Below are 23,740 nucleotides of genomic sequence, written 5' to 3' on the forward strand. Positions count from 1 at the left end.
TAGGTGGGACTCTATATCTCTCCGGTTGACAAAGATCTCATTTATCATCCCTGCTTCTTTAATAAAGCTCCAGCCTTTCTTTTGGTTGAAGACAACCACTTCTCCTTGCCGTAGGGGTCCCCTTTCTGCCTGAGGGATTTTACGGGTCCGGGCCTTTGCTTGTAGGTTCCTTTCCTCGTAGGCTGCCTGTCGCGTCAAGGATTGCTGCCTCTCCTGCTCCTTCCGCCGTCTGCAGTGCTCCCGCCATGTCATAATGGGCATTTCCCCTTGGAGCGCTATCATGTCTACCCCTGCGGGTTCCCCTGCAAACACCACGGGGTTCGTTGTATTTAACCCAGGACCCACTGGTTGGAATTAGCGGGGCTGTCATCTGGTTGAGGCTGCCGTCCCCCTGGTCCCAGTGCAGTCGATGGCTTACTCCTCCGGGACTTGGAGTCGGCGGGATCGGTAAGGTCGGCGTCACACTCAGCGTAGGCAAATACAGTCCATTTTTTATGGCCGTTATACACAGAAATATTCCCAAAATAGTGATCCGTATGTCATCTGTAGGCAGGGTGTGTCAGCGTACTTTGCGCATGTAAACCTCCGTATGTAATCCGTATGGCATCCGTACAGCGTGATTTTCTCGCCGGCTTGCAAAACCGACATACGGACATACAATGGATCCATGGGATCAAATATTCCTGAAAACATATATACAGTCTATATATATATATATATATATATATATGTCAGTGAGACACACATATATATATTTATATTTCATACAGCGCTAGATAGCTGAAAAGCCAGTAATTCAAGTGCCGGCTTTTGCTATCACCTTCCTAAACCCGACAGGATATGAGACATGGTTTACATACAGTAAACCATTTCATATCCCTTATTTTTTTTGCATATTCCTCACTAATAATGTCCCAAGTGTCTGTGTGTAAAATTTGGTGGCTCTAGCTATTAAAATAAAGGGTTAAATCCAGAAAAAATTGGTGTGGGCTCCCGCGCAATTTTCTCCACCAGTGACTGAGGGCAGATATTAATAGCCTGGAGAGGGTCCACGGTTTTTGCCCCTGGCTAAAAAACATCTACCCCCAGCCATCGCAGAAAAGGCACATCTGTATTTTAATGAAATAAAGACACATGGTGTTTTAATATTTTATTATACTCTTAAAACACCTGAAGACCCTTGTCATCTGAAACAAAGTTAAAAAAACAAACAACAATATTCCATACCTTCCATCATTGAGTCTTGCCCCAAGCTGTAAATCCATCTGAAGGGGTTAAATCATTTTACACCCAGGAGCTCTGCTGATGCAGCTGTGCTCCTAGCTGTAAAACTTGGTGAATGAATGGAATGCTGGGGAATGTACTGTAGTTACCTCGAGTCGCGGTGATGCGCCCTCTGCTAGATGAACTCATATGAACTTGAGCCTGGGAACTTTTCAGAATATTTTCCCACGCTCGAGTTCATATGAGTTCATCCAGCAGAGGGCGCAGCACCGCGACTCGGGGTAACTACAATACATTCCCCAGCATTCCATTCATTCACCAAGTTTTACAGCTAGGAGCACAGCTGCATTAGCAGAGCTCCTGGGTGTAAAATGATTTAACCCCTTCAGATGGATTTACAGCTTGGGGCAAGACTCAACGATGGAAGGTATGGAATATTGTTGTTTGTTTTTTTTAACTTTGTTTCAGATGACAAGGGTCTTCAGGTGGATTAAGAGTATAATAAAATATTAAAACACCATGTGTCTTTATTTCATTAAAATACAGATGTGCCTTTTCTGGGATGGCTGGGGGTAGATATTTAGCCAGGGGGGCCAATAACCGTGGACCCTCTCCAGGCTATTAATATCTGCCCTCAGTCACTGGCTTTCCCACTCTGGCGGAGAAAATTGTGCGGGAGCCCACACCAATTTTTTCAGTGATTTAACCCTTTATTTTAATAGCTAGAGCCCCCAAATTTTACACACAGACACTTGGGACATTATTGGTGTGGAATATGTCCAAAAAAAGGGATATGAAATGGTTTACTGTATGTAAACCATGTCTCATATCCTGTGGGGTTTAGGAAGGAGATAGCAAAAGCCGGCACTTGAATTACCAGCTTTTAAGCTATCTAGCGCTGTATGAAATAGAAATACATATATATATGTGTCTCACTGACATATATATGTATATATATCCCTATACTATGTGTAGACATTTATTATATCTATTCTAACCTGTCAGTGTGATTTTACTGTACACCGCACTGAATTTCCGGCTTTTCTATAGAACACCGATGCGTATTTCTCGCAAGTCACACTGTTGGTCCGTGTGTAATCCGTATTTTTTGCGCCCCATAGACTTTCATTGGCGTATTTTATGCGCAATACGGTGACAAATGCAGCATGCTGCGATTTTCTACGGCCGTACAAGACCGTATCATGCGGATCAGTAAAATACGGCCGATAGGAGCTGGGCCATAGAGAATCATTGTACCGTGTGCAATCCGTATTTTCTGCGCCTCTCATACGTCCGTAAAACTCGCTAGTGTGACGCCGGCCTAAGAAACCCACCAGGGTGTCGTCTGGCGCAGGAGTTGCAGAGGGAACTTGTGGCCGGAGTACTGTACAGTGACATTTCACCGAGGGACCCAAAACCCTGGTCGGGGGTATATAGCTGTGGCCAGAAGGAGAAAATTAAAAAAAAAAGTCTGTAGGGTCACGGCATTTGGATCCAATTGGTCTGATCATTGCATGTTAGGTGTTAAGTCATAAACCTCTTGAGATACCTTTCCTCCATGCGCTGAAGAATTTGCTGTAAATCGGTGACTACTTATTGACGCGTGATAGAAAGGTTTCTGGTTTAGTCGCCATCAGACACTTATCCTACTATATCCCTATATGACGTGTTATTACCCGTAGGGAGGCCACAGTATATACTGTATATACCACTGTCCGCCAGCGATGCAGACCTGGGAAATGGTGAAATGTGCCATGTCCTCCCCAGCCCAGGGTGACAGGCTGGGACCTGCACCCTACACCAGCACTCAGCTGCAGGGATCATTTTACAGGTATTTTTGAAGCCTCCTCTATGCAATTGCTGGTGAGATCCACCCAACTTTTTTTTTTTTTTTCTTAAAGCAACCTTCCCTTTTGTGCAGCAGCTTCCCTCTCCTCTGCCTGCAGATGAGCAGTCCCAGCTGGGAGTTCTCTGCAGCTGAGCTTACAGCTTTCCTCCTCCACACAGTCACAGCTCTGCAGCCATGCTGAAGGTCTTTGTGGACTCCGCTTCCAATATCCCTAAAACCAAGCTTGGAAAGCCTGATCCCATAGTGACCCTGACCTTCAGAGGTAAGATTAGGACCAAGTCTCCTGGAGCCTTGGCTGTGGCTTTCTGAGCTCTGCCTCTTCTATAACTGCCATGTAATAAGCTGCTCTTCCCTCATCAAGGGCACAACCGCCTGCACTGTGTATGGTAATGGGGCCGGTTACGCTTCATCTAGCATTACATGCTGTGGCTGGTCAACTCATTCCATCTCTGACATGGTGAACTACAAATCCCAGAATTCCTCATAGTCTGTCTTGTTCTGCACTAACCGGAGTGCTGCAGGTCTCCCCTCCCAGATTTCGCTGGATAATTACATGGTCCCCTCTCTCCAGGTGTGATTAGCTTGTGCTCCATGTTACTAGCCTATGTATTATGTGCTTTATTATGTTTCTGCCTTTTATATGTATTTTTTTTATTATTTTTTTTATGCTTGATTAATTCAGTGGGCACCACGGGGTGCGGCGAACATGTGGCGTTTGCCGCGTCGTCTGTGGGGATCGTGTATCGCTACGTTACCGACTGATAAATAAAACAACACAATGTCTGTTATTCCATCTCGAAATTGGGAATGAAAAAAAGTTCAGACAACTCCGACCCCCTGTTCTCATTGTAGCATGTCGTGGGGGGATACACCGGGCCCTGGTGTAATGGCCAAGGTGGTGCAGAAGGAGAGGCCTTCCCTGTCTATAGAATATGCCATAAATGTCTGATAGACGCCGTCCCACCTCTGTGACCAGCCCCTATTTCCAGAACAGGCGTCCTCTGATCCCTTGTTCTGGCTGGCGTCTGACTATTAGGGCAAATGCAGACCACCGTATTTTCTGTCCAAGTACAATCAAGCAAAACATCGGATCACACTCCAGAGAAATGTTGTTTTATGGGCCGTGCACATCAGATTAATTTCCTGCGATAGTGTACGTCCGAGGGGAAGAAAACAATCCATACATGTTCAATATTCCGATTGCAGTCGGCCATGCAAGTCAATGAGTGCGTGGGAAACATCGGATTGCACTCAGATGACATCTGAGTGCAGTTTGATTTTTGCAGCCTCACAGAATGGAGAGGATCTTCTCTTCACCCGAGAGAATCTGATCACCTCTGACCACTCTCTGATCAGCGTGCGACTTTCGTAATCGGACCGATTCTCTCAGACGAGAGAAAATACGCTGGTGTGAACCGAGCCTTAGTGAGAGGAGAGGTCGCGCTGCGTGTTCGACTCTTTGCCTTCATTCCCATGGCAGTTCTGGGTACAGCCGGGACTCCTGCCGCTGTGGTTGGAGAGAGATGGCGCATGCGCCACCACCGCTCCACTCGCTAGTGGTTAGATGCCGGCTAAGGCCGGGGTCACACTTGCGAGTGCAATGCGAGAAACTCTCATCAATACCCGGCACTCGGGACCGGAGCGTGCGGCTACGTGTATTTCTATGCAGCTGAACGCTCCGGTGCCGGGTATTGAGGCGAGAGACTCGCGCAAGTTTCTTGCATTGCACTTGCAAGTGTGACCCCCGACCTAAATGGAATAAGGGGACCCCTGTTTTGGATGTGGAGTCAGGTCTTCCTTCTTGGACCCCCACTTATCACACACTCACGATGTGCCAGAAATGTCTCTCATGAGAAAACCCCTGTAAAGGGAACGTCAGTATGTTTGTTGCTGTACCCTAATACAAATGATACCTTTTGTGTAGAGATCTGAAGTGGAATTGTAGAAACCACATGCAAATCGGCGTGTAAGTGCAGTGTGGGCGTGGCAGTATATTTCCAGGTACTAGGACACACCCAATATGCGCACAGAACACAGACCCGTAAGGCCACGTTCCCGCAATGTGTTATTGATGCTGCGGATATTCTGGAAAAATGCAAGTAATCCGTTTTACTTAACAGGTGCAGAAATCAAAACCTCACCAAAAAGCTCATCGTGTGGACGTGGCCTTATAATTTATTTTTGCAGATAAAAATGTCCAACGTTGATCAGTATTGTGGAATGTCTGAATGAGGCCTGAGCTACACAGCAGCGTCGGCCACCACATGGGTCAGGCGGCCTAAAACGGCTGTGCCGCTGCTCCACTGCAGCCGTAGTACAGGTGAATAGTGTCACTGTGCAACAACTAGGTGACCGCGACCCCCATTCACCTGCATTACACTGATGTAGCAGTGACACGGAGCCATCTTTGGCCCCACAACCTGTGTTACGGTTGTGTATCCCAAGTATTGCCGGACTTTTAGCCATTCAGATATTTACTGTTCTCCCGCACAGGAAAAACATACCGATGACTTTGATCACAGTGGAGTCCGAGCTTCATCATCTTTTCTCTTTCGTGGAGGAAAAAAAGAAAAGTTCCTCCACCTTCTCCTTTCCGACAGTCCATGAAAATCGGGTGTCATCTGAGTGCAGTCCGATTATTTATTTCTTTCTTTAATTATTTATTTTTTATTAATTAATTTTCTTTCCTCCCACCACCACCTATGTCCATAGACGTTTATTGCCCATTTTTATCTGACACTTGGATCAAAATGCTTCTGCGAAAAATGATGTGAATGGCCCCGTAGAATACTACAGGTATGAGTGCGATCTATGGGAAAAAAAATGGATAGCAGTAGTTGTGTCTGAATGAGGCCTTATGTATCTGGTTGCAATCTGCAGATTTTTGACCCTAGAATGATTCCTGTGGTTCCTCCTTGTGGAGGAGCGGACCCACTAACCCTAGTATGGGGTCTCCCTGATGGCTTTGTACTATTAGCCCATAATCTGAATGTAATCAGTGATGGCGTCATATTGATTGTTGGCCCGAAGCGCGTCCACGCAGGCAAACATTCTCCAAGTGTGCTGTTCTCTAAGCAACTTGTCTGGATGTCCCGAAAGTCCAAATTTTAAAGGGATACCGTGCTCTTTTTAGTATGTCGGCTCTCCTAGTCTGGACCACTGATACCGCCATTGTGTACATATTAACACTGCTATTACATGGCGTCCGATAAGTCTTGTCTTGATGCATTTCTGCCATATTTTCTGCAAGGAAAAGAAGCCAGCTTCTGGAAATAATCTTTGATCCAGGACAAGGAGGAAACACATCTGGGCCTGATCTGTGACGCGGCTCATGTTACACTGGATGCAGACTGTCCTCAGGACAGGGGGCTGCAGAACAGTGGGGGGCTTATTAGGCGAGAGAAGCCTTCGAGGTTAGGGTATGTGCACAGATGCAGAAAACGCTGCGGATCCGCAGTGTTTCTGCATCTCCCGGGCCCGCAGCAATTTCCCATGAGTTTACATTACAATGTAAACCTATGGGAAACAAAAAGCGCTGTGCACATGCTGCAGAAAAAAACGCGCGGAAACGCAGCGGTTTACATTCCGCAGCATGCCACTTCTTTCTGCGGATTCCGCAGCGGTTTTACAGCTGCTCCTATAGAAAACCGCAGTTGTAAAACCGCAGTGAAATCCGCAGAAAAACTGCGGTAAATCTGCAGCAAAAAAGCAGCGTTTTTGCCCTGCAGATTTATCAAATCCGCAGAGGACCATTCGACGTGTGCACATAGCCTAAGGAATAACTGTGGATGATGGAGGGAGACGTGAGGTGACATTGCGTGGAGGGATAGTCGCCGCTGTTGGCTCACGTCGCTAAAATTAAAAGGGTATGTGTTAAATCTGGGGGCAAAAAAGCACCGTATTCTGTCCATTTTTGGTTTCTTGCATTCCGTTTTTGTGCTACCTGTCTTCTCTGTTTTTCTCGGATGCCATTTGTATTTTTGTTTCCCTTTTTTTTGTTTTTTTAGTGCGTTCAGCTAATCTATGGACGTGTTGGTACAGCCAGATCAACCTGTAGGAAAGCGTAATAAAAACTTAATATGATGCACATTCCAGCCCAATATGTACTGGGACTGTCCAAAATCTCATGCTGTGTAAACTCGCCAGCCACTCTTTTTGAGTGAATAGTTTCTTTCTGCCAGAAATCAGCATGCGTTTTTGACGCGTTTTTTGTGCGCTTTTTCCCAAATGCATAGAATAGTGGGAAAAACGCAGAAAATATATATATATATATATGTAATATCCTGGAAAATCATGGCGTCAACTGAATTGTTGGTTGTGCCATAGTCAGATTAAAGGCTGGAGCTACACAACGTCATGTGTTGGGTGACATTGAGATCGTGGTTTCACATTGAATCATCGCATCTAATGATTTCCTATGGTGTTGCATAGGTCACTGGTCATGTTGCACAAAACTCTAGTGCCATATATGTCAATGGAAGTCATGTGGATGTGACTTACCCTCAATTTGGCTACTTTTTTATTTTTTATTTTTTTTATTTTTTTTTATAGCTCTAAAATAATGCAGCGACATCAAGCTGCACAGATTTTTTATTTTTTTTTGGTCTGGGGCAACTTATCTGAGATTTGCCACAAGTTTGTGCATAGCCCCAGCCTAAAGGGGGTCTCTGGTATTTGCAAAAAAACCAACGCCACGTCTACAGGTTGTGTGGTTTTGCAGCTTATCGCCTTTGAAGAACATGAGACTGAACTGTAATACGACACAGAACCTGTTGACTTTGGAAGAAAGCGGCCATGCTTTTCTAATCCTGGACAACCCCATTAAAGGGAATCTTTCACTGGACTTTTTCTACCCCCATCTGACACCAGTTTGATATTGGGGCAGAGACCCTGATTCCAAAGATATGTCCCTTAGTTTACACGATAGAGCAGTTGTGATACAATCCCTGTTTTCTCTGCTGCAGATCTAGCAGAGCTCTGAATGCTGAGCTGTGTATGTGTACACTGTATAGTGATAGCTGCTAATCAGTAGTGGGGATGTGGTTGGATTAGGTAGCTTAAGATAACTGGTTCTTTACTGATTTTATTACTGCTAATAAATCACTGATTTTATTAAAACAGAACACAGCCTGGTAAGTGGCACAGCACTGGAATCGGGCTCTCTGTTCCTACATCATGCTACTCTCAGATTACATAGCAAAAACCTGCTGACCGATTACCTTCAAGCTTGATGGGGCCCATAGAAAAAACAGGCCCACCACTTGATGGTTCTTTTGGGTGGTGAGAACTTGGGTAGGATGCCATTATCCATAGGAGCGCAATAGTTTGCAAACAAAGGGTGAAGAATTGACCTAAGGGTCATAGAAATGTGTTGTGGAGGCCTCTTGGTCTGTGCGCTCAGTGAAAGTCCTGAAACTTCATCCCCCTCCCTCCCTTATATGTAGAAATCTAAGCCGTGTCTGGCAGACGCTACATCCTGCGTTATTTTCTGTTGAATCATTGCTTTTCTTGCATTTACATGGCTGTGACTCTCGGCGGAGAGCCCTGCTTGTATGATGTCTTCATCTGTCGTAACTCGTATCCACATTCCACCAATGTCCATATCTAGCTCCTGAAATATTAGGAACAGTAAAAATGTGGAGTATCCATGTGTATATAGTTACAGGTTGTGTTCTCGACTTCCTGAAGCTGAAGTACTAATATAACACAGCCATAATTGTTAGCGGATGCAAAGCGAGCAGGACGTGGGGGAGGCCATCATCCTCTGGTCAAACAACCTGAGAGGGGCTGCTGATCCTCTCCATAAACATATGTAAGGCTACTTTCACACTAGCGTTTTGTGACGTATGTCACAATGCGTAGTTTTGGAGAAAAAACGCATCCTGCAAATTTGCCCGCAGGATGCGGTTTTTCTCCATAGACTTGCATTAGCGGACGCATTGCAACGTATGGCCACACGTCGTGCGACGGATGCATCGTGTTTTGGCGGACCGTCGGCACAATAAAAAGTTACATGTAACTTTCTTTTTTTGTGCGACGTGTCTGCCATTTCCGACCGCGCATGCGCGGCCGAAACTCTGCCCCCTCCTCCCTGGACATGACAATGGGGCAGCGGATGCGCTGATAAACTGCATGCGCTGCCCCCGTTGTTCATTTATTTCACAACGTCCGTCGGGCCGACGCATGGCGATGGCCCCGTACCGACAAGTGTGAAAGTAGCCTAAAGATGTCACTCGGATTCTCTGCTGCCGGTGTGCAGCGAATCCTCATAATCCGGTCCATTGTTACTAAGGCCACATTCACACGTTCAGTATTTGGTCAGTATTTTACCTCAGTATCTATAAGCCAAAACCAGGAGTGGGCGATAAATAAAGAAGTGGTGACTTGTTTCTATTCTACTGTTCCTCTGATTGTTCCACTCCTGGTCTTGGCTTACAAACACTGAGGTAAAATGCTGACCAAATACTGAGGTAAATTACTGAACGTTTGAACGTGGCCTCAGTGTGGATCATCCGCACTTTTTCCATGCAAAATTTGTAAAACTATGTAGCATTATTTTCAAAGCTAATCTTTTTTTGTTTTCTTTTTTTTTTTTTTTTCCTGTAATGTAGACAAATTTGCATGGAAATATTCTATTGCATGTGACTGGGATTTTTTATTTTTTTTTGGAAATCCCTTTCACTTGCATGATATTTGAGGTATGTGCAATAGGTTTGTATTTGTTTTTTTTTTTTTTTAAATGGTTTTTGTTCAATCGGGATCAAAAAGCCAGAGAAATCTTTTTTTAGGATATATGCACACATTCAGTATTTGCAGCAGATTTTTTTTTTCTGCAGGAAAAATGTTGTGTAAATTGTAAATGTAAATGTTGTGCGTGATATATAATTTATTTATTTTTTTAAGGATTTTTGAATTTTTATTGAAGGATTATATTATTTGCGGTTAACCCCTTACCGACATCGGACGTACTATACCGTCCGAGGTCAGATCCCCTGCTTTCATGCGGGCTCCGGCGGTGAGCCCGCACCAAAGCCGGGACATGTCAGCTGTTTTGAACAGCTGACATGTGCCCGCAATAGGCGCGGGCAGAATCGCGATCTGCCCGCACCTATTAACTAGTTAAATGCCGCTGTCAATCGCAGACAGCGGCATTTAACTACCGCTTGCGGCCGGAAATGACGTCATCGCCGACCCCCGTCACATGATCGGGGGTCGGCGATGCGTCTCCATTGTAACCATAAAGGTCCTAGAGACCTCTATGGTTACTGATCGCCGGCAGCTGTGAGCGCCACCCTGTGGTCGGCGCTCACAGCACACCTCCATTTCTGCTACATAGCAGCGATCAGCAGATCGCTTCTATGTAGCAGAGGCGATTGCGTTGTGCCTGCTTCTAGCCTCCCATGGAGGCTATTGAAGCATGGCAAAAGTGAAAAAAAAAAGTTGAAAAAAATTGTTAAAAAAATATATAAGTTTAAATCACCCCCCTTTCGCCCCAATCAAAATAAATCAATAAAAAAAATATAAAATCTACGCATATTTGGTATTGCCGCTCTCAGAATCGCCCGATCTATCAACTAAAAAAAAGCATTAACCTGATAGCTAAACAACGTAGCGGGAAAAAAATTTGAAACGCCAGAATTGCGTTTTTTTGGTCGCCGCGACATTGCATTTAAATGCAATAACGGGCGATCAAAAGAACGTATCTGCACCGAAATGCTATCATTAAAAACGTCATCTCGGCACGCAAAAAATAAGCCCTCAACCGACCCCCAGATCATGAAAAATGGAGACGCTACGGGTATCGGAAAATGGCTCAATTTTTTTTTTTAGCAAAGTTTGGAATTTTTTTTTCACCACTTAGGTAAAAAATAACCTAGTCATGTTTGGTGTCTATGAACTCGTACTTACCTGGAGAATCATAATGGCAGGTCATTTTAAGCATTTAGTGAACCTAGCAAAAAAGCCAAACAAAAAACAAGTGTGGGACTACACTTTTTTTTTTGCTATTTCACCGCACTTGGAATTTTTTTCCCGTTTTCTAGTACACGACATGGTAAAACCAATGATGTCGTTCAAAAGTACAACTCGTCCCGCAAAAAATAAGCCCTCACATGGCCAAATTGACGGAAAAATGAAAAAGTTATGGCTCTGGGAAGGAGAGGAGCGAAAAACGAACACGGAAAAACAAAAAATCCCACGGTCATGAAGGGGTTAAAAAAGGAATAAAAGGGACAATATCCGCATTAATATATGATAAAATATAAGTAGGACGTCCAATAAAACAGCGAGTTATAGGAAGAGAAAGGTAAAAAATGCTGGAAGAATAAGACTCACTGCAGATGTGAAAGAAGTTTTGAAGGTTCAAATATGCGAGTAAAAAATAAGCAGCGTGTGCATGTAATGTCAGAAATATCATTCACTTTCCTGGTACTGTAACACACTTATTTATTTTTTTTTTCCTATAGCAAAAAAAGTGTGAACAAGTCCTAAAATTCTTATTAGACTCTACCTATTCATTTCTATGTTAAATCCACTTTGTAGTTCCTATATTGAGTCCTTTTTTTTTTCTTTTTTTTTTTTTTTCCCACTTGAAGGTTTTGAGAGAAATTTTTGGGTAGGGGGACAATAAAGCACACTCCAAACAAGGCACTGTCCAATCAAAACACTACAAAAACACTTTTGGAGATGTTGTATTGATGCCCACGGGCTTCAGGCTGCTCATCTGATTGGGGGAGAGCACGCCGCCTGTAGCGCGGCATTTGTTGCTATATATGACTGGGTTACATCTACAAGCAGTTTGTATATTCTCCTTCCGTTTGCATATGGGTTTTCTCGCTTATTAGCTCGTTCTATAAACTGATGGCGTAATTGGCCCTCATGAATGTGACTGATGTGAAATGTAGATTGTGAGAGGTGACGATCTTTGCACAGTGACGCAGAATATTTTGGTTTTGAAAGGATTAAAAAGTGATAAATTTTCGCACTTTTTGTGAGTTTCCACCCGTACAGCTCTGATCTGCGGCGTGATTGTATATATGAGGCCTGATTGAACCTTATATGACGTTTGCTTCATTGTAAGTGTTATCTGTGTCTCTAGTGTTTCCCGTCATTGCGGAGGTGGATAATCCTCTTCTGTGGATACTTGACGTTGGTGCGCTGTGTATAGAGCGCTGATGTTTTCTTACCCACGCTTTGTTGTTTGTCTTTTCCACCTCTTCTTCCACCTATCAGCGGTCCGAAGTAAAATAATTTCACTATGTTTTTGTTAAATCTGATGAGGAACCACACAGGGTATTCTAGGAAACCTTATTGTGCACCACACGTGCTCCTTAAGGTACCCTCACACTGAGCAACTTTAGAACGATAACGATCTGTGACGTTGCAGCGTCCTGGATAGCGATATCGTTGTGTTTGACACGCAGCAGCGATCTGGATCCTGCTGTGACATCGCTGGTCGGAGCTAGAAGGCCAGAACTTTATTTCGTCGCTGGATCACCCGCTGACATCGCTGAATCGGCGTGTGTGACGCCGATCCAGCGACGTGTTCACTTGTAACCAGGGTAAACATCGGGTTACTAAGCGCAGGGCCGCGCTTAGTAACCCGATATTTACCCTGGTTACCATTGTAAATGTAAAAAAAACAAAACACTACATACTTACATTCCGGTGTCTATCGCGTCCCCCGGCGTCAGCTTCCCTGCACTGTCAGCGCCGGCCGGCCGTAAAGCAGACCACAGCGGTGACGTCACCGTTCTGCTTTACAGCCGGCGCTTACACAGTGCAGGGAAGCGGACGCCACAGACACCGGAATGTAAGTATGTAGGTTTTTTTTTTTTTACATTTACAATGGTAACCAGGGTAAACATCGGGTTACTAAGCGCGGCCCTGCACTTAGTAACCCGATGTTTACCCTGGTTACCCGGGGACCTCGGCATCGTTGGTCGCTGGAGAGCTGTCTGTGTGACAGCTCTCCAGCGACCACACAATGACTAAACAGCGACGCTGCAGCGATCGGCATCGTTGTCTTTTATCGCTGCAGCGTCGCTTAATGTGATGGTACCTTTAGAGATGTGTTTTCAGGAAACCTATCCAAGTACTTAAAGGAGTTTACTCAAGATCTGCACTGATTAGTATCTGATTGGTGGAGCGCTGACTCCTGGGACCTCTACCATTCATTATAATGGTAGTTCTCCGACTTCCCGTTTTAATGACTAGCGTGGGCTCTAGTGCTCCCTTCTATTTTTGTGGTACTCCCATAGCCGAATACAGCGCTCTGTTATCTATTTTTGGGACCCCCAATATTACTAATCCTGTAAGTATATACCTTGGGCCTCCTTTTTATTCTTTTTGTTTTGAATAACTATAGAACAGCGATGGCAAAACATATTTAAAATTGTAAAAAACTTTATTTTTATGTTCTGTTTTGCATCCTCATATATCATCCCTTTATATACATTATTATCACTGTCCCCATTGGGGCTCACAATCTAAATTTCCTATCAGTACGCCTTAGGCTATGTGCCCGCGTCGCAGATTTGGGTGCAGAATTTGAACTCTGGATCCCAGCCCTGGAAGACTGCAGTGCTAATCACGGAGTCACCATACTGCCCCTACAATTCTATTGATACATTCAGTACAGGATTATTGCCATCTTCTTAGACAGTTATGTTGTAAGTCCTAATAAATAAATACATACATTTTTGTTTGCAGAATCATAACTATTAAAATTTGCCCCCATTCTCCAGATATATCATAACTACTTTTCTGTTTCCAGATTATTAACGAAGGGTCCAGCTACTGCTTTGCTTTGGAGTGTTGGCTGAGCTTGTTCAGTGCTTACAAGATCTTTCCTATTGACCTGGGGCCAAGGGTACCGATGGAACGTGGTTTGCTCCTAATCCCCGCCACCTCTCCAGTTTATCTGCTTTTTGGATGCATGAAAGGCAAATTTGCCTTCTATAACAGCATGGAGAGGCTAGCTGAGCGAGGAAGCTGGTGGCCTGACCTGTCACTCAAGCAGGATTGCCTGCCCATCCAGGAAGTTAGGAGGCTGGGGAGCGCTGTACTCCTGATGGGACCAACCGTATAATGCCAAGGCCACAAGATATGTGAAGTGTCGGGCTGCTTACACCCACATATTGTTGACGTGGCTGTGTGCACGGCGGATAGGTGCTATTCAGCAAAATTGAAATTAGTGCTAGAAAAGTGAATGCACCAAAACCATCCACTAGAAGAAGGTTCTGATCTACTGGACTTCTTGTAACCTGTCTGGTCAACGGTAGACTGTAAGGGAGTCGGTAATCTGCAGCACAATCCTACCCAGTAAAGATTATACGTAAAATCGAAGGACCTATTGCAATTCACTTGTGGGTTTTTAAATTTTTTTTTTTATTGGTATTTTATTTACAACAGATCCATCACATTTGTCATGAATCTTTATTTAAAAAAAAAAAAAAAAAGGAAGTAAAATCAGTGTGAACAGAAGCTTTGTTTGTTTCTTTTTGGAACTGTTCCCCACCTTATTTGCTACCATGTTCACTAAACCAGTTAATCTGACATCAGACCTGTCCAGCCTTGTATTAGCCCTCATTATCCTTACATTATTATACTCTTCTTCTCACCCTGTTCAAAAACATACCAAACTCTCTGCCATTGTTTTTTTTTTTATTTTTTTTTTTAATTTTTTTAGCAAGTCACAACATGACCAAGATGGAGAGAATTTCACCTATTGGAGTACTGACTTAGAGTAGGTCCATAACTGTGATCAGTTTTCTTTGTTTTGTACCAGCTGCACAATGTTTTATTTGTAGTCTGTTGCCATGGAGACATAAAGATCTGAAATGGAGCTGTAGACAAAAAATAATGTTAAATATTATTTAGACCATTTTCCAAGTTGCTTACTTTATTTTTTATAATTTGAGATTTCAAGGGGTTTTCTCCTACACAACTATGAGGCCTTATGTGATTAGCGCAAGTCATAATTGTAATAGATATCTTGATGGCTCCCTGTAATACTACATTACCTATGCAGCACATGTCCGCCTTCCCGGCTGTTTACTGGTTGTGATGGTATAAGAATTTGGCTATATTCACACACGGTGATGGCAGAGACTGAAAATGGCTTCAATGTGCGTGTAAGGGAAAGGTTTACGTAACATGTTGGAGCTTTAGTTATAACCTAAAGTATTGGTAGAGATGGAATTAAAACCTTGGTCGATCTTTATCTTTTGATAAGAAAAATCATATCCAAAGAAATTGAATAACATTTATTTCTAATCCCCTAATGGGGTTGTACCAAGACTATAAGTTATCGGATGGATGGATGATGGCCTACTAATCTATGGGACCCCAAACAATCATGACGAAAGATGCACTAAATGTATCAATAGGATATTCACTCATCGTTTAGTTTACTTTGCACCAACAATTTGTGCCCAAATTTTGGCAAAATTTTGTTAAATTTCAGTCTGCTCTACTTGTCCAAAAAGCCACAGCCCGTTTCAGTGAGGTCTTGCCCCCACGTTTTGTAATAGAAAAAGTGTGTACAACACACAATCATGTACATTGTATCAATAAAAGTGCAGTCTGGTATCGTTCTCACATACTTATGGTAGTCCCGTCGTGCTACTGTGTAACATCAAAGCCCTTCCAATAATATTCCCTACAGGCTGTCGCCCCGAGGGGTTTGGCAACGCTTTACATTTCAGTTGTAGAGGTTTATTACTTCCTGAAAAAGAAGCTAGCGCTCAGGAAATAGGTGATGGGAGTACAGAAATCAAATTTTTCCAGTGTTTTTAATAATTTTTTTTTTTTCTATTTTTAATTAAAGAGGTTTCTCAAAATTGCTATTTGTTGGGTAGTCGGACCCCCAGCGATCTCGAGAACGGGACTCTGTACCCCTGGCTTTAATTTAAATACGGTAGATGTGCACATACTCTACCTCTGCTCTGTTCATGGTCTGTGGGTCTCCCGGAAAAAGCAGAGTTCAGAGCTGTGCTATTTCTGGCAGTGCCATTGACCATGAATGACAGAGGTCGAGCATGTGCACCTCTACTTCGTTCTAGGAGAGGCTCTAGACGTCTGACTGCTGAGACCCCCAGCGTATTCCGGAACCTGTCACTCGAAGGAAAAAATAAACAAAAAAGCAACCCTCTTAATCTGCAGGTTGATAACGTTTTGAGCCTGACCAGTGCCTGCACTTAGAGCTCCGCTGCCAGGAGGAGATTAACGTTATTCCTCCCAGCAGTGTTGGGGATTCAGTCACAGGGTGGCACCGTTGCCGATTCAGTCACCGCTCAGTGTATAGAGGGGCAGCTGTAACTGCGCCCCCGGCACTGACTGATAGCCGGCCCTATTGCTGAGCGAGCTGTCAGTCAGCTCCGGAGTGCGGTTACAGCGGCCGCTCACCATACACAATGGTGACTGTAACCCGAACGTTTCCGGGAGGAATAAAGTTAATTTCCTCCCAGCAGCGGGGGTCTGAGGGCCCGCGCCGGGCAGATTAACCCCATATCTGCAGCTTACTTGCGTTTTTTCATGTGACCGGTTCCTGTTTACGAGTAGTGCTTGCCCTGAACGGGACTTGTGAGCAACCTCTGCTCCATTGGTCAGTGGGAGCACTGCACTATGCTTCCTCCTGCAGTCCTATAGACAATGAATGGAGTGGAAGATGAGCATGCCGACCTCTGCTCGATTCAAGATGGGGTCCGCAGAACCTCTTTCCTGGAATCGCTCTTTATAAGATTGCAATTCTGGGAAAACCTCTTTAATGTCGGCTTACTGTCAGTGGTTGGGGACGTTCTTGGTTACATCCAGAGGCTGAGAACATGTAGACTTCCTACAGCTGAAGGTTTGTTGTTTTTATATCCCCTGTATATGATCTTTTATGAGCTAAATGCACAACGGCGCACACTCTCCTGCGGCGATAACCTGCTACAATACATCGCTGCATATTATAGGGGTTGTGTAATGAAATGATCCTAAATTACTAACTTAGCGGTATGTAACTTACTAATATGCTTCACATCGGACCTGCCCTGATCTTCCGCTCCCCTTTATGAAATCCCCAGTCTGCAATAACCCTAAAGGAAGAAATACATTTATACCGCGCTAATCTGTGGATTGAAAAGATAAAAATTGAGTGATCAGTTGTTGATGGGTTTTACTGTTTCCTCTGCGCCCTACTATTCTTCCGCCCATCCTTCTCCTTCCCCGTACTCTCGCCTCACAGGTGACTTTAACATTGCAGGTGGGATCCATAGTACAAAGGTAGCTATGCCCTTGAGATATTTGTCACAAATTTCAGGAGTGAGAGGCAGCTGACCTATCCTGCAAGGTTATGCCTGGGGCACCATTGTATAGGCGCAGTATTGATAGAATGGCTAAATGGTATTTTGCGTTGTACCATTTAAAGTTCAGCATGAGCACAGACATATAGGAAAAGTTTAAGGCTATGTAACCACAGTGTGTGTTGTTTTTTTTTTTTTTTTCTTTTTTTTTTATGTTTTCCCCATCCATCAACTCTGCAATAATTCATATATTTTTGCTTTTTGTAATGCCGTTCTCCGAAAGGCTTTGATGACCTCAGCAGCACTTCACGCTCTCTTGTTAATGTCTAATCCTGCAACTACTTATGAAGTGTTGGATTTTATGCGGCACATAAAGCCCGTCCCGTCCCAGGTAAGGGCCCGCCAGTAGTTTCCACAAACAAGTCTGGTATTTACCTGCGGTAACTGAGCTCATACGTTACTGTTTCAGGACTAGTGTGGGTGTTGGCCCGGCTCACAACCTGTTCTATACCCTATGGTCATGTACAATTGCATCTGTGTATCTTCACATTGAGTCACACATCTCGGCATGGTTTTTTTTGGTGTAGATTGTGCTTCTACCTTTATGCTGTAAATACACATTGCTCGACGTTGAAATTGTAACAGCAAGAAGTAAGAGTCGTGGAATGATGGAAATCACAGGACCGGCAAACATGTTATTGAAATGGAAAGAACATTTTCAGAACGTCTCGATTTTATTCTGTATCGAGTATAAATGCTCAGAAATCCACACACTTGGCTGCTATCGATTAAGGTTATTAATGGTTGTCTGAGGAATCTTCTACTGTGCTGATTTCCCTTGGCAAATCATCAAGATGCTGTTTGGCATCCAGAGGAGCAGGGAGCCCCCTTTTGATGTCTTCTTGCCCTAATGGACAGAGTTGTTCAAGTCCTGCATTCGTGTTCTACAAAGGGGTGGTGGGGCTGGGGGGGTTACATTTTGGACATTTTTCTATTAGCCTATATAAAGTTCAACTTTGTTTTTTCGTGTGTGTGTATGTGTCCATTTTTACAACCTGTTGCATGTGTTTTGCTCATATACAAAAATAAACCTTTTCTAAGCTTCCTCTACCCACTAAACGGTAAAAACGGGCAGCACCTGGATGGCACCCGAGTGCTCTGTTTTTTTTTGTTTTGTTTTTTTGTTTTTTTTTTGCACCCACGAATTTACTTTGTCAACTTTTATACATAATCCAGAATGAACATGTCTGTAGTTTTGGGGTTTGTTTTGTAGACACCTGGATGCAAAAAAAAACAAAAAACCAGAACACCCCACAACACTTAGGCTATGTGCACACGTATTTTTGAGGTCTGCGGATTTGAGAAATCCGCAGGTAAGACACTCTGTTTTACCGTGGATTCCACCTGCGGATTCCTATTGAGGAGCAGGTGTAAACCGCTGCTGAATCCGCACAAAGAATTGACATGCTGCGGAATGTAAACCGCTGCGTTTCCGCACTTTTTTTTTCTGCAGCATGGGCACAGCGATTTCTGTTTTCCATAGGTTTACATGGTACTATAAACTCATGGGAAACTGCTGCAGACCCGCAGCAAAATCCGCAACGTGGGCACATAGCCTCACACTGAATAAAATGATACCTGGGGTGAAGAAATGTCTTGTGGTTCTTGTGTAATCAGTGTCAGACGTTTTCAGTTAATGATATGCCCATGGTCCAGGGTGGGACTGTAGGCAGACTCTTATCTTCCTGCTCTAAGAACAAAACCACAAAAAGAAGACTTGAAAATCCTCCAAAAGTCTATAAAGCACACCAGGAAAAAGGCAGAGACGCTTACCTGCCTAGGCCTCAAAACAAATGCACTATCGGGGTTCAGTGGACCCAAATAAAGATGGCGGCTACACAGGTGCGGTAATACCGATGGGACAGCCAGCCTACAATTGGCCATTTGGTACACCAGTGCAGAAAAGATAGTCTGTATGTGGCAATGTTCACACACAGAAGATGCAGAACATCTGGCTTACAGGCAGCCTATTAATGACGCCCATACTCTTGGATCAGGCGGGCTGCCCAGTGCTAACTAAAATGCAGTCTGTGTGAACAGAGGCCACCAAGGAAAGATCTGCCCACAGGCCGCCCCGAAGTGCAAACAGTCTCTCTCTATGATGAGGATCATGTTTGTTTTTCGGGGGCAGTCTGTGGTCATGTCTTTCCTTGGTTTCTCTGGCTTAGAGCAGGAAGATAAGACTCTGCCTACAGTCCCGCCCCAGAGCACGAGCATATCATTAACTGAACACTTCTAACCCTGATTACACAAGAACCACAAGACGGATTTCTTCACCCCAGGTATTATTTTAATCTGTGTAACGCTGCCAACCTGACAATGCTTCTAGTTTACTTGGCAAAATCCTGCTGACAGGTTCCCTTTATCCCCTTAGACTATAAAAGCATGTGCACACATCGAGTATTTGAAGCAGATTTTTCAGTACCAAATATGAGATTGTGGGCAGAAAAACCACTGCATATACTTATTATGCATTTTAGTTGTTGTTTTTTTATTTTATTTTTTTTCCCATACATTTGAATGGTTGAAAATTGCTGCAAACAATGCTGACAAAATTGACATGCTGCAGATTAAAAAACAAACACTTTGGTTCAAATCTGCCAGGAAAAAAAAGCAGAATGCTCATGAGAGTTAAGAATTCTCATTTGCTGGTACTGTAAAGTGCAAGTTTTTTTTTTTTTAACCCCTTTCTGACATTGGGTGTAATAGTACGCAGATGTCGGACTCTCTCCCTTTGATGTGGGCTCCGGCACTGAGCCCACATCTTTTCTGGCACATGTCAGCTGTTTTGAACAGCTGATATGTGGGTTTAACATCTGCGGGTGGAATAACGATCCACCCACGGCTGTTAAATGCCACTGTCAAACTCTGACAGCGGCATTTAACACTTGCTTCCTGCAAGCGTGCCAGAAATCCCACCCATCAGCGCCCATGTCACATGACCACAGTTCGCCGATGGGTTGGCATGACAACCTGAGGTCTCCAGCAGACTTCTATGGTTGTCACTGTCCAGGGGTTTGCGCTCATAGCAAGTCAGCAATTCTGCTACATACAGGTGATCTGATCATCCCATGAAGACTATTGAAGCATGCCAAAATTAAAAAAAATAAAAGTTCAAATTACCCCCCTTTCGCCCCATTCAAAATAAAACAATAAAATCAAACATAGACATATTTGGTATCGCCGCGTTCAGAATCTCATGATCTATCACAAAAAAAAAAAAATTAACACGATTGCTAAACAGCATAACGAAAAAGTCAAAACAACGCAACATTCTATTAAAATGCAATAACGGGCGATCAAAAGATCGTATCTGTACCAAAATGGTATAATTAACCCCTTTCTACCATTGGGTGGGCCCTACTTACAATGGATGGAATAGTACGTCCAGCGCGATCAGCCGCGCTCACGGGGGGACTATCGCAGCTGACATCCGGCACTATGTGCCGAGAGCGGTCACGAACCGCTTCTGGCACACTAACCCCCGGAACGCTGCTATCAAAGAAACTGATCGCAGCATTCTGGCGGCACAGGGAAGCATCGCGCAGGGAGGGGGCTCCCTGCTTACTTCCCTGAGACCCTCGGAGCAACGTGATGTGATCGCGTTGCTCTGAGGGTCTCCTACCTCCTCCCTGCAGGCCCGGATCCAAAATGGCCACGAGGGGCCTTCCGGGTCCTGCGGGGAGGTGGCTTTCCAGCGCCTGCTCAGAAGTGTCAGATCAGCGATCTGATCATATATAGTGATGTACCCCCCTGGGGCAATGTAGAAAAGTAAAAAAACAAACCTTTACGTGTGTATGTATCTGTATATAAAAATTGCTGGTCAACTTTTAACCCTTATAAAAATTGTACTGATGTAAAGTAGACAGGTGGGAAAAGTATTTTGTGTGACATAACTCTGTGATTTAAGGGCATCAAAATTCAAAGTTGGAAAATTGCTAAATTTTCAAAATTTTCACCAAATTTCCATTTTTTTTTTCACAAACGCAGGTAATATCAAAGAAATTTTACCACTAACATGAAGTACAATATATCACAAGAAAACATTGTCAAAATCACTAGGTTCCATTGAAGCGTTCCAGAGTTATAACCTCATAAAGGGACAGTGGTCAAAATTGTATAAACTGGCCCCGTCATTAATGTGAAAACCACCCTTGGGGGTAAAGGGATTAAAAACGTCAGCTCAGTGTAAAGAATAAGCCTTTACCCAACCCGTGATCATGAAAAATGGAGACGCTATGGGTATCAGATAATGGCGCCATTTTTTTTTTTATTTGCTATTTTACTGCACTTGTAATTTTTTTTTTCTTCTTGTTTTCCAGGACATATGTTAAAACCAATAGTGTCGTTAAAGTATAACTCGTCCCACGCAAAACAAGCTCTCACATGGCCATGTTGACCGAAAAATAAAAAAAGTTATGGCTCTGGGAAGAACGGGACCAAAAAACAAAAATGCAAAACGAAAATACCTCTGGGGGTTAAGGGGTTATTCCTGGGGGGCACAGCATGTTGCCAAGCCCCAATGGGTATGGGGCTGTTAACAGGTCCGTTTTCTGGGGAAAAAAAAAGACGTCTGAATGAGGCTCTACTCATAGTTCCCTAGTTTCTCTGATTGCTCCGTGGGAAATTCTTGCCTCTGCCTTGATAACTGCTAACGAGGAATCTATGAAATGTTTTCCAGCCGCAGCAATGGGAGCGGAGCGGACTACTGTAGATGGAAATAAACCAGAATATAACTATGCCTAAGGGAACGCTGGTGGTCACATCATCCTATGTCCCTAATTTCTGAAATGCGCCATTGATTTGGCCCAGCGATACCTGTAGTCTTCTTTCTTTACCCCCGTGTGTTCCTGTGGTTACAAAATAATTATGGTAGTTGAAAAATGGAAATGGAGTTCCCTGAATGTGAAGAGCAGGGGTCTCTTTTCTCTGGGGGTCACATTTTGCCTACACTCTGTGATTCTATTTTGGGCTTTGTATGACTCTTGCAGGCAAACAGAAGTTATATTTTTATGCTTTTATAATTTTATTTATTAGAAGAATTTTCCCCACTGCAAACTGATTGTAACGGGAAGATTGACAGTTCTGCAATTTGTAAAATCTAAAATGAAGTCACTTAAACTATGAAGTTATTCCCAGTGACACGGGAGGCGAGGCGGACAATCCTGGCTTTGTGGTTTTCCATAGGGCTGACTCTGGCTTCATATTCCCACATTCTCCGCAGCCAAGTATTTACCTAACGAAGTCGTCCTTTCATCTTCTGTTTATTCATTGGACAATTCATCCGCGTTTCCCTCCCTTGTGTACACAGTGTTTCCTAATATTGCTCAGTAGTCGCCATCTTCGTAGGTTAATAGTTACTATGTCATGTGGGGAAACCTGCTTTTACAACCTAAATAGATCATCTTTGTGTACAGCTAACTACATTCACTGATTAGCCATGACATTAAAACCACTTTTATTGTGTGGTCCTCCTCATGCTACTAAAGCCATTCCAGCCAATCAAGGAACGGACTCCACAAGATCACTTAAAAGATCAGATTGGACTGCACGATTATTGAGATTGAACTTTCCTCTTTTCGTGATAATTGTGCAGCCTAAACAGGCTGCTGCCAATCACATGATCTCCTGTTTGTATGACGCAGACTTGTGAATCCTCCTAGTGCACGCACTATGCGCTGCGAGGATTCCGCCGGTGTCTCTGCCGGGATCGTTCGTCTACTATGCGATATATACACAAGTCTGCATCACTAACAGAGACTGCAGTCTTGTCATTCTAGACCAGACAACCCCCTTAAGGCTATGTGCACACGTTGCGGATTTTGCTGCAGATCTGCAGCTGCGGGTCCGCAGCAGTTTCCCATGAGTTTACAGTACAATGTAAATCTATAGAAAACAGAAAACGTTGTGCCCATGTTGCGTAAAAAAAACGCACGGAAACGCAGCGGGTTACATTCCGCAGCATGTCAATTCTTTGTATGGATTCCGCAGTGGTTTACACCTGCTCCACAATAGGTATCCGCAGGTGTAAAACCGCAGTGGAATCCGCACAATAACCGCGGTAAATCCACAGGTAAAACGCAGTGCCTTTTACCTGCGGATTTCTAAAATCCGCAGAGGTCGATTCTACGTGTGCGCATAGCCTAACAATTAGTGTCCATACCAGTCAATACAATGACTCCTGCAGGTTGGCAATAGCCATCTTCCTTGGAGTGTGAGTTATGAGAGAACCACTTGCACTTTTTATGACTAGACTGCCAGGAGTGTATGGACCGAGTGGGAGCCCACCCTAGTCTCCACTCTCGTCACCAGACCCTAT

At 43.9% G+C, this 23,740-nt stretch overlaps 1 protein-coding gene across 7 annotated transcripts in view; it reads left to right on the forward strand.

Annotated features, from left to right (window-relative positions):
• The first annotated feature begins 3,157 nt into the window (after positions 1-3,157).
• MYOF (myoferlin) overlaps positions 3,158-23,740 on the forward strand; it is a 176,146-nt gene continuing 155,563 nt past the window's right edge. For 4 of the 7 annotated variants that reach the window (XM_069753773.1, XM_069753775.1, XM_069753774.1 and 1 more), the window contains exon 1: positions 3,158-3,335. In XM_069753773.1, the coding sequence (XP_069609874.1) occupies positions 3,248-3,335 (88 nt within the window). In that variant the 5' untranslated portion in view covers positions 3,158-3,247. The remainder of the gene's footprint in view (positions 3,336-23,740) is intronic. The other 3 variants (XM_069753777.1, XM_069753778.1, XM_069753780.1) reach the window with 1 other exon arrangement.

The sequence above is a fragment of the Ranitomeya imitator genome, chromosome 2 (genome assembly GCF_032444005.1).
Source record: "Ranitomeya imitator isolate aRanImi1 chromosome 2, aRanImi1.pri, whole genome shotgun sequence".
Taxonomy (NCBI): domain Eukaryota; kingdom Metazoa; phylum Chordata; class Amphibia; order Anura; family Dendrobatidae; genus Ranitomeya; species Ranitomeya imitator.